The sequence below is a fragment of the Coturnix japonica genome, chromosome 11, assembly GCF_054131305.1.
Source record: "Coturnix japonica strain WE chromosome 11, WE-NBRP24, whole genome shotgun sequence".
In the NCBI taxonomy this organism is placed as follows: domain Eukaryota; kingdom Metazoa; phylum Chordata; class Aves; order Galliformes; family Phasianidae; genus Coturnix; species Coturnix japonica.
The window spans coordinates 14,541,332-14,552,181 of NC_140673.1; the positions used below are offsets into that span (position 1 = coordinate 14,541,332).

At 40.4% G+C, this 10,850-nt stretch overlaps 1 protein-coding gene across 2 annotated transcripts in view; it reads left to right on the forward strand.

The window, feature by feature from the left end:
* The window catches only part of TGFBR3 (transforming growth factor beta receptor 3), a 106,559-nt gene extending 98,829 nt beyond the window's left edge, over nt 1-7,730 (forward strand). For both annotated transcript variants that reach the window (XM_015870365.3, XM_085511338.1), the window contains exon 17: nt 3,930-7,730. In XM_015870365.3, the coding sequence (XP_015725851.2) occupies nt 3,930-4,048 (119 nt within the window). In that variant the 3' untranslated portion in view covers nt 4,049-7,730. The remainder of the gene's footprint in view (nt 1-3,929) is intronic.
* The last annotated feature ends 3,120 nt before the right edge of the window (nt 7,731-10,850 follow it).

Below are 10,850 nucleotides of genomic sequence, written 5' to 3' on the forward strand. Positions count from 1 at the left end.
GTTTCTATTCTAACCTAGACCAAAAATGAAAAATGAGTTAACTCCAAAGTTTTATATTACAGTGATACTCAGAGAATGGAGAAAAGCTACTGCTGACTGAGAATGCCAGCAAGAGATTTCCACCAAAACCATCAAAACAGTGCTTTAAAATTGTGTGTGGCTCTCTGAAACAATTCAGTTTGGAGTACAGTTGTTCTAAGGCACACAGATAGTAAAGGAGGAGAAGAGAGAAGCTATGCTTATAACCTTGGAGGAGGAATTTTAGTCCACCTTTCAGCAAAAGGACTCCCTACTTTTGATCCTTTGTCCAGTTGATTAAAGGCCTTTAAAAGCAACTGACAGCAGTATTATTTCTGACTGAGAGGGCTCAAGAACAAGGGGAAAGCAGGAGAGACTTGCTACAGTTAAATGAAGAAACAAAAATTCTTGCAAAGCGTGCAGTTTCATGAGCCCTTCAAAATTAGCCACATAAATATCTATCAAGAGTCTGTCTTAATGGGAATAATTGGCTATGTTTAGGAAAGGACGTGCACAAGTCTGTAAGTTAATGAGGCTGCCAAACCTATACCCAAAGGTGTAAATAGAAAGCGGTTACACGGAATGTCAATCATTTCATTCTCTAAGGAAGTGCTTTTTTCTGCTTCAGACAGTGCTGCATGTTGACAGGATAGAATGTTCTAAAATCTGAGAAGTTAAATGTGTCTCTCCTCCCCCACTTCTCTTTTTTCTTTTTTTTCTTTTTTTTATGGGATCTGATTTAAAATAAACTGACATAGCAACCAATTATATTTGGCAGATGGAGATAGAAAAGCAAACATTCAGACTTCCTGGACAGGGAGTACAACTGGCAGCTTTCCTAAGTGTGAATAATAAAGTGCATGTTGTCGCGCTTGGATGAGTAAAAGCTTGTTTACTGTCAATAGACATGTCCATTTTGAGTAGTCCTGGTTCAGTAACGTTGGATACATTAAGCTGCTTACTAGAGGGCAGATGGGGAATGCCTCTTTAGCAATAATTTACATTTCTTTAAATCAATTTTGTGAATATTCTGTAAAAGTACCGTGCTGCAGCTTTGCTGGCTGTATAGGAAATAAGATGTAGGAAAAATCAGCCTGTCCAAGTACAGTCGTTGGTCTGTGTTTGTAACATCACAGTGACAAAGTTTCTTTTCTTCCGGTCTTTGAAAATGTATTCTGCAGCTGATTGGGGTGTATGGGAGCTGCCAATAATGCTCGAGATGAGGCACTGAAGGGGAAATGAATTCCAGAGGGAGATGCCAGTGAGGGAGGGGACTGCCATCCTGAACTGAAGTGCCTGCAGGACGCTTCCTAGAGGAACTGAAAGAAGCAGATAGGGATTATAGGGATTGCAGGGAGGCCGACATGGTGCCTGTCAATTTTCTGTAAAGACAACAATACATGCTTAGCTTATAAATGAATTTCTGGTTAAATACATCCAGATTGCTCTGACACGCTGACGCAGAGCTGTGTAACTGTGTGGTTTGTAAGTGGGAGACAGCGGGGGGAGGCAGGGGCCCCACTAGGGGAGCCCAACCAGAGCAGCCTCCTCTAACGCTGCCAGCTGGGGTTAGCCCTTCGCTGCCTTCTGATGATTTTCCTTCTCTTGTTTTGTCTTAGTGAAAGGGAGTTTGTTTATTCCTGCCTCTGTAAATATACCCTTTTGTACGAAGGAAGGAGGCCTTATACGCAAACAACTGGAGGAGAAGGGAGCAGCTAGGAGTGGGAAGCTATCCAAATGAAGCTTATGAAAGTCTTTACAGTATGGTAACACAAAGCACTGATTTGATGCAGCTTATTCTGATGAGTTACAAAAGCTGTTTCTAATGCAAGTTAGGGGTGAAACAGATTTTATGCCCAGATGGCTGGGGCTGGATTCTGACTTGTTGCCTGTAAGCAGAAATCTGCATTTTACTGATGACCTATGTGAATATTTCTTACACTGTGGAGAACAGAATCAAAATCTGCTCACAAAAACCAAGGCTGTACTTCGTGTCTGTGAGGATGAGACTGACCCTCCCACTCAACATTTCATTGGCCTCCTGGGCAATGCATTTTAGTGGTTCCGTTGTTTTTTTTTCTTTCCCTTCTGCCTTCCCCATCCCAAGAGCAGCGGGGTGCAAGGCAGGTCTGTGTGCTCCAGGGCTGTGCCGGGGCTTACAGCTGTGGCTGCAGCACAAGCTTGCAGTGACCCCAGCAATTCCCATTACAAAGAATGCTTGCAGCCTCTGCTGTGAGATATCCTCAGACCTCCCTTGTTCAGAGTAGACTCTGAAAGTTCTGCAGCCAGCAGAAGTGTGTTTTCTTCATCCATTGGAAGTCTGTTGGCTTTGGCCTGAGATGCAACATCTTAAGCACACGCAGCCCCAGGGGTCCCTTCCAGAGAAGCACAGGATGCTAGAAGTGAGGGCATGGAGTGTGCCATGAGACACCTATAGGAGGGCCTGTCCTTGCTCTGTGACCCTGTTACTGAAGTGCTTGCTCTGAGCAGGAAAGAAGAAGAATTGAACCTTTCTTCAGCTACTGACAGACCTCGCCTGTGGGATCAGATAACCTTGGGCAGCAGTCAAGGCAGGAGGTCTGCAGCTCTCCTAAACTCATGAGGCTGGAGATCCAACAGTCTTTGGCTCTTCCTGATTGTTCCTGCTCATGATCCAGCAAAATATTTCCTTCTTGCAACTTTGCTTGGAGAGTGATTGTGTACTGCTGTCTGCGGTGGGCTGTTCCATGGCTTCGTATGGCAATTACTTCTATTACTGTGCTGAGGTCTCTGACTTAACCTCCAGACAATGACTATAGAATCATAGAATGGTTCAGGTTGGAAGGGAGCACAAAGATAGTCTAGTTCCAGCCCCCTGCCTTTGGAGGGGGTCAGTGACATTGTAAACCATATAAACATCATTTTCACATCTGTTCTAAAGAGGTTATTTTGTAATATTGCTACAAATGAGGTTGCAATAGTGAGTACCAAAACTTTAAAATAAATAACTGTTACTTTAAAAAAAATAATAATAATAATAAATATATATATATATATATATATATATATATATATAATTTATGATTTCCTGTGTGGCCTCAATGTGATATTTTGGGCATTTACTTTATGACACAGTGCAGTAAGAGCTGGATTTCTTCCAGAGGATCCCTGCCACATGTGCAGAAGGGACATGAAGTGAGCAGACGAAATCTAGGCTTTACCAGGAGTCATAAATCTGGCTTTAACTCCTGAGTGCTTGATTTGGCAATCCAGATAACAAAGGGCTTTTAATTTATTGTCAATAAACAATTTACAAGAAGTGTTGAGGCTTGTTCTCACTGAGTTGTAAGTGCTGCACATACTGTGGCAGCTGTAAGGGAACTTCCTACATCTTATGTTCGGAGTACATCAAGTCGAGATTGCAGCATAGCCTGTTGTTTTTTACACCAGGAAAATGGATCATGTCTCAGGATATGTGGTATCCTGCTGACTGATGAACTTTGTCTTCAGCTCCAGCTTCTCAGTTATAGCAAACGCGCTGCTCTGTGAGCTGGCGTTGGAACAAAAGTCTGCATTTAACTGGCCTTTCTCCATATAACAGAAAAAGCTATGAAGTTGTCTGAATCACGTAACGAAACACACTTGAGTGATGGCTGACAACAGAAGGTGGGCAGTGTCCATCTTGGTCATTTCCATCTGCTGCTTTTACAGTGATTAAGAAAACAACAGTCTTATTTTTTCCTATGTACATAGTGATGCTAAGGTAACATAGTAGCATCTTCAGGAGTACTCTGAGATCTGTCACCCAAAACATTATTTGTATGGAAATAAAAGCCACCAGAAGAGGAAGACTGGGAAGGAATGGAATCTGTAACAACTAACATTTTCCATTTCTCTTCCTCATCTCCTTTTTGCTCTCCCTTTTCCCTCAGGGGAGGCAGCTGGAAGACGGCAGGTCCCTACATCCCCACCAGCCTCTGAGAACAGCAGCGCAGCGCACAGCATTGGCAGCACGCAGAGCACTCCTTGTTCCAGCAGCAGTACAACCTAACTGTGGGGACAGCAACACTGAGGAACAGCATAGGAGTGCGGAGGTTCAAAGGACTGTGTGTTGTTGACATCAGCATTTTAATGCTCAAAGTTTGGTTCCTTTATGAAAACGTGAGGATGGATTGTTCTACAGGAAAAAAAAAAAAAAAAAAAAGACTGATTTTCTTTTGGGGAAGCCACTATGTGTATGTGTGTGTAATGTGTGTGCACACGTGCACACAATGCGTGGGTAAGCACAGCCTTTTGGATCTACGGCGTGTTATGCTACATGTGACAAAGCTACTAACGTTACAGTACTGCAACCTGTTCTAGGGGTCTCTGGGCCCTCAATGTGAAATCTTTGCCAGTTTGGAAAAATGCTGCTTTGTCTATATGACTATTTTTTTTTCCCTGAACCGTCTCATTGACACAAGGTATTCATTAAGGGAATTCAAAAAATAAGCAGAACAAAAATTATCTTAGGTCAAAAGATTTCTATTTGTCTATAGCAAGAAAGCCTGAAGGTCAAATCTCTTTGGTTAATAACATGTTATTACTTCAGCTGTGTTAGCAACTTATGAGTAACCTTTGTTTTGTTAAGCTTACAGCTACAGCATCTCATTTGCTTTTCTGTTGTGTTTGCAGCTTCAGGTTTATTCCAGTTATTTCTGTTTTAATACATGTTCATTTGGTAATTGGAGAAGAGCACGCTCTAACATTCCCTTTCCTCTTTTCCAGGCCAAAGCTCTTTAATAAGAGATTCTTAATCCGCTATACCAAATACAAACACACACAAACAGTAAGATAAGAAATTTTCTTGTGCACTAGTATAAATGTGTGTGTACATTTAATGGCAGTGTCCTTATACAAACAGATCTATATCTGAATCCAAACCTGTTATTTCAACAACTGCAAAATTAGCTCAGCATTCCTTCCATATGTAAAACATAAAATGCATAGATATGAAACAACTGTCTCGTTGGTTCATAATGCGTAGATAGAAGAGATAAAAAGGTGGTGGTTCTACTCCTTTAGCTTCCTTCAAATTCCCTTTGAAATAAGAGATGATTTTGAGAGGGCACAGAGAATGTGCGGTAAAGCCTATTGTTTTTGTAAAATGCCACCTATGAAACTAAGCTATTCTCTTAAGATAAGTGTGCAGTTGTTTGTGCCAAACCATTGTATGAAGATTGAAATTCAATAGTCCCAAAGAAGCGTTGAGATGCAGAAAGCACAAGAAGGTACTGATTGTCTCAGTGATTTTTTTTTTAGCGAATTGCCATGGCTTGACCCTTGACTAGATGCCAAATGAGAAGAAACAATAAGTGATTTTTTAATGTGTGATTCTTTGACTGTTATGTTGCCACTTTGTAATTTTAATGTGTCCTACTGATCCTTCTCCTTTAGGGAAAAATGAGCGTTGTTTTCCTCTGAAAATGGGGTAACTAACTTTCATAGATTTTAGTAAAGATTACCTGTGTTTTGCAAGAGGAGAAGGGAATTGATTACACTAGAGTGATAGCCTGCTCTGTAGTCTGAGCTGCAGATTTCTTTTGCTGATTCTACACTTGTGCCTTGCTGATGTGAGGGTGGTCAAAGTGCAAGATATGCAATGGATGTTAAGCGCCCAGAGTTGGGTAGAAGAATATTGCTCAATTTGAATCTAATTTGTTACTGATCCTGCAAACATTCATGCCTATGGGTAGCTACATGCATCAACATCTTGATAGTACATGAACATGCTCAGCTCTGCAACTTATTGGTATTCTCAGAGTCATTAGAGACATCCAGTGCATACAGTTATGCATGTGAAAAGTGTTTTATGTTACCAGGCCAGTAAGTAGTCCTGGAGACATCGGCAGGAGTTGTCATGCAAGTGTAGTTGTACCCATGCACGGGAGTATGCAGGATTGGTTCTGATAAGAGGTATCAGGAGGATGAAGGTGCTACCTGTGTGGTCAAAAAGAAAGTGCTTTGTCTAACCTTCAGCAGAATGTATTGTAAAAGCATATTCTATGTGTAAAGTCTTTAAAGATGTCTTCAAAGAAGACTAGAGTCTTTAAGTTCAATCATAGCTATATTTTACTACATTAAATTTGTGTATAAAGATATATTTAAATGTTTTAGATAAATGTAAGTTACTCTATATGAAATGTTTAATTTCAGTTACTGTGAAATTTACATACTCTGTAAATTCTTTCCTTGTTTTAACCCTTTCCTTCAGATATTTTTATTGAGTAGTTTCTCATAAGAAGTTTTAGATTTGGTTGTTGGGAGGGATGGGTTAAAAACTTTTATGTAAAATAGATAACTTTATATTTTTGAGAGAAATGTGCTGCATTAACAATGTTTTTATAAAAAAAAATACTCTAATTTTAAAGTGATGTAGAGATTTATATTTACTGTTGGATAAACCAAAAATATATAAAGTTCAAAGATTCAATTTATTGGCTTTGATTTCAAATATTTTAGTTAATCAAACGTGGTATAGTTAGCTGTTTAATTCAGAAATTTTAATCAATCTGAATTAATTGGCTGTTCAAGGTTACCAAAAATACATGGAATTCTTTAGCAGATGGAAGAGGCATTTCTGATTCGAGAGAACTAAAATGGACCTTCCAAGTTAATAGCTTTATTGCAAAAAACCTACAGTGCTTTCCAGCAGCTGGTAAGTTGCCTGTGATTCAGAGTACTGATACACCTGTAAGCTCTGCTTTTATAACAGCCATTCATATCTACTGCAAGTTTCTGTGCTTGGTGTGGCAAGCTATCTGAATGTATGACTGCAAAGTCACTCATTCCCAAGTCCATTGAACGTGGGCTTGTCACTCTGAATTTCTTGGGGCAAATATCTGCCTATTGTGGAGAGCTACCAGAACACCTCTGTACCACTGATGTCCCAAAAGCAGGGCTTCAGGGGGGCTGGCCACATGCTGGCTCATCACAGTAGTAGCTTCTAGCCTAACCAAATTTACTCCAAAGGAACTTCTTATGCAAGAATGGGAGGACTGGGCTTAAAAGGGACACCTTTTCTCTGAAAGCTATCAGTAACATACTTAAACTCCAAACCGTACTGCTTGTTCTGACATTCGCTGCCTAATCACTAACCTGTTAGAGCCTTTGGTGTTGGACATTACTATATTGATGTTTCAAGAAGTCAGAGCTTTATGTGTTAGAATGTTTTTGTAGTGTTTTCCTAATGGAAATGGATTTTCCAAAATGTCTGTAGATGTTGATGATTGTAAACTGTCCCCTGCCTTTTTCTAGCCATTTCTTGTATGTATGTACCATTCTTTTTGTTACGTATATCTACCTCACGCTTCACAAGAAGACTATACTGTTGGTTGTGCTGACAGCCCTTCCTGTGAGGTGACTGATCTGCCATGTTGTTGTTCATCATTTTGGGGATGTTCATAGAGTTAACGATGTTTTGCTGCCATGTACCTACCAGTTCCATGCAGTATTCTCACATTTAAATAAATAAGTATATTTCTTTAGGATCCAAATGCCAGGTTTTTTTTAAAATCAAAGAACATTAGAAATGTACTTGCTAATACCTGTGGCCAGTCAGAACACCCCATTTGTACTACACATTATGTTCAGTATTGCAGAGACTTGTGGAAAGTGCTTAGTTGTACAGTTTTGATAACCACAGTTTCATGTCATCTTAGTCTCTTGTGCACAATAAAGTATATATCAATTTATTAACAGTTGATGCTGTGATTTATTTATTTGAAGCAACTGATACCAACAGACTGTGAAGAACAGTTGACTGAGATCTGTGTTACTGCCTTTTTCCTCCCGTTCCATAAACTTCAGTGAGAATTGTGTGTTAGGGAAGGATTTGACTTTGTCATATTTTTCCTTTTCTCCATTCTCTGTTCTTTCACTCAGTGACTTTGGTTGTCTACTCAGTATCATGGCTGCTTGCAGAAGGCAGCAGACATATTTAGTTGAATGCTGCCATTTTTCACTCCAAGTCCAAAGTTCAGATCCTGCAGGTGTTCAGTTGTTGTATATTGTGACGTGTCCCAAGTCCTACTCTGCACAAAGCCTGCCTTGAGAACAGCCAAAACCAAGGGTCAGCTAAGAGTCCTCCCTCTGAAGCAGCATGGTTCCTTAAGTATGTTGTACACTTAACTGCAAGTACACTGAGGATGAGTAAACAAGACCAAGCTGTATTTTCATTACTGAGGGGTCGTGCTCTGCTAGAGCAGATAGCTTGGTAAAGTGCCAGCAGGGCAAGGATTTGGATGTTTACTATCCTAGTTATTGCTTTGTTTCCTGTATTTCATGTGCAAAATATTCTTTATGGGCAGTCTGGGGGAGCCGGCCTCAGCTGTATTTCCTTGGGTTATTCAAAGGTTATGGCTATTAACTCACAAAGTAAAGTTCTCTAAAAAAAGGAATTCCAAATGTTTGATGATTGTTTTTAAATATCAGGATTCTTTCAGCACAAAAACTATTAATTAGAAACAATCATAAGTCATAAGCAACCTGTAAGCCTAACTCCCAAAGGTGCAGTAGATTTATTGCTCCTTAGCAGCCATATATCAGTTCCTAAATTAAGACTTTTTTTTCTCTCTTTGGAACTGAGTTATCTGGAGCTGACAGTGTAAAGATACTGGAGCTGTTCTTCACCTTTATCTCTAAGATTTATATTTTGACTGAAACATGGTGCATGAGCACTTACATGAGCATTTAATTTTAACATGTAATACCCAACAAATTATGATATGATACGTGCGTGAGCTTCTATACATTACGAATCAAGTCTTACCATATTATAAAGTGTTGGTGCCGTAAGAATTTGTTTCTGACAGACCTTTGTGAGTGAAACAAACATTTGGGAATGTCAAAAGAATACCAAGTGCCAGTTTCATGAAAAACACAGTCCAGATCCTTTCTATTTTAAACAGAATTAAATTTATCACAGCATTCCTTCTAACACAATATAAGAGGAAAAGGAGCCAATATTTTTGATACGTTTTCATAGTTGTCACTTTGTAGTTGTAAAGCAGATATTTATGGGGCTGAAAGTCTGTTTGCAGCTTAGATTTCATATTGCAATCCCAGCCCTTCAGCCCAAGAGCAGACCTCATGAACCTACATGCATTTACAGTTGGAATTCTTTGTATAAGAAAGATCAAATTACACCACTTCACCTACCCAAAGGAGCTAGCAGTTAAAATTACATTTCTGTAGATTCTCACTCACTGGGAGCCTTAAGGGACTCACTGCAATGCGTACGGAAGACGTTGCATACCGAGGTGCCATCGGGCCCACAGTGCCCCAAAGGCTTGTTTGTCTGTTGTTCAGTCGTGCAAAGCGCTGCAGTTTTACTTTGTTTGAAAACAGCATGAAGAGGAGATGGTTTGCAGAGCTGAAAAAGAAAGGCAGCACTAAGCTGTTACTCTTGCACTTTTTAAAAGTGACAGCTCTTTTTCCGTCCAATTATTTTGGCATGGATATATGAAAAATTGGTTAAAAAAATGTTTGGGTGGAGTCTCCTTTTGCTCAGCTGTTACTTATTGCTGCTTGTAAACTGCCTAAGTCAGTTCTAGTAAGGAACATACCGTACTTGCAAAAATTGGTGTTTTGAAGTTCGTAACTGAGGTGTAAGCTGAGAAAGCTGATGGTATTTATAAGTACCTCAGCAAACTTGATCTACGTATTATCAGCCTTGTGAGTTTTTAATGGTGTTCCAGTTAAAGACAAAATGCAGTTTCTGTAAGGGACTGCTGTGTTCCCCGTTCACAGAGCATTTATCTTCCTGATTTTCTTTGTGGACGGAGTGAAAGGACCAGCAAGTTTTTGTTCTGTTCTTCAGCTCAAGTAGGTATGTCCCCTGGAGTCACACGAATTAGGGATGCGGGAAAATCTGTGTTCTAAACAGTATTTTCAGCGGTCTCTGGTCCCCAAAGTGATTAGTAATGTTATCTGTTAAGCATGGAAAACAAACAAGATGACAAAGATCATATGTGCAGAGCGTTTCCATCAGGTGTATTTAAGATATCACAGAATTCTTGATGAGCAAAGCACATAACAGAAAGTTTAAATCACTGGCAGGGAGTGGTAAAATGTTCTGAAGGAAGCAGCTGGAAAGCATCTGGAAACATAGCACTGAAGGCCGGTGTGTCACAGCAGGCTGAAGGGGGCTGCTGGCCCTCCCATGGTCACAGGCAACACACGGTGAGAGCCCTGGCCTGCAGACTGTGCTGCTATCGCCAGGAATTCACTTCTTCAGATGGCTGGGCATCAGCAATCTAAGTAGGGTTATTACTGACAGATCTCGTGATGTTAACTTTGGGGTACATCTGGGCTCATGATAAGCTCCTTATTAACAGATGCTTGCTTTTTCAGACAAGTACTTTTTTGTGTGTGTGTGTAAGCCAAGCAGCTCCGTGTGGCTGCCTTTGCTTCAGGAAACAGGACTGCAGGATATAAATAAAGCCCATTAGGAATCACTAACTCAAATGACAAACTGAGGTGCTAATATGATGGCTGGCTGGTGAATGTTTGCATTGCAAGGAGGTGGACGGATGAAGTCCTACTCCTGCTGTCTGGGTAAGTTCTCAACTGTTAAAAAACATCCACTCCCAGTTTATCACAAGGGGTCACGGGGCAGCTGCAGGAAGGACAGGACCAGATATAGGACAACACAAACACATGTGCAGAGAAAGGCGAGGCTGAGGGCACAAGCTAAGGTGGTGATGCTCTCAGTCTGATGGTGTGAAGAGGGGGTGTCATTAACTGAGGACAGAAACAGGAGAAGATCTGCAATGAGGTTATTGTTTAAGAGGGAAAGTTGAATCAATGTGTTG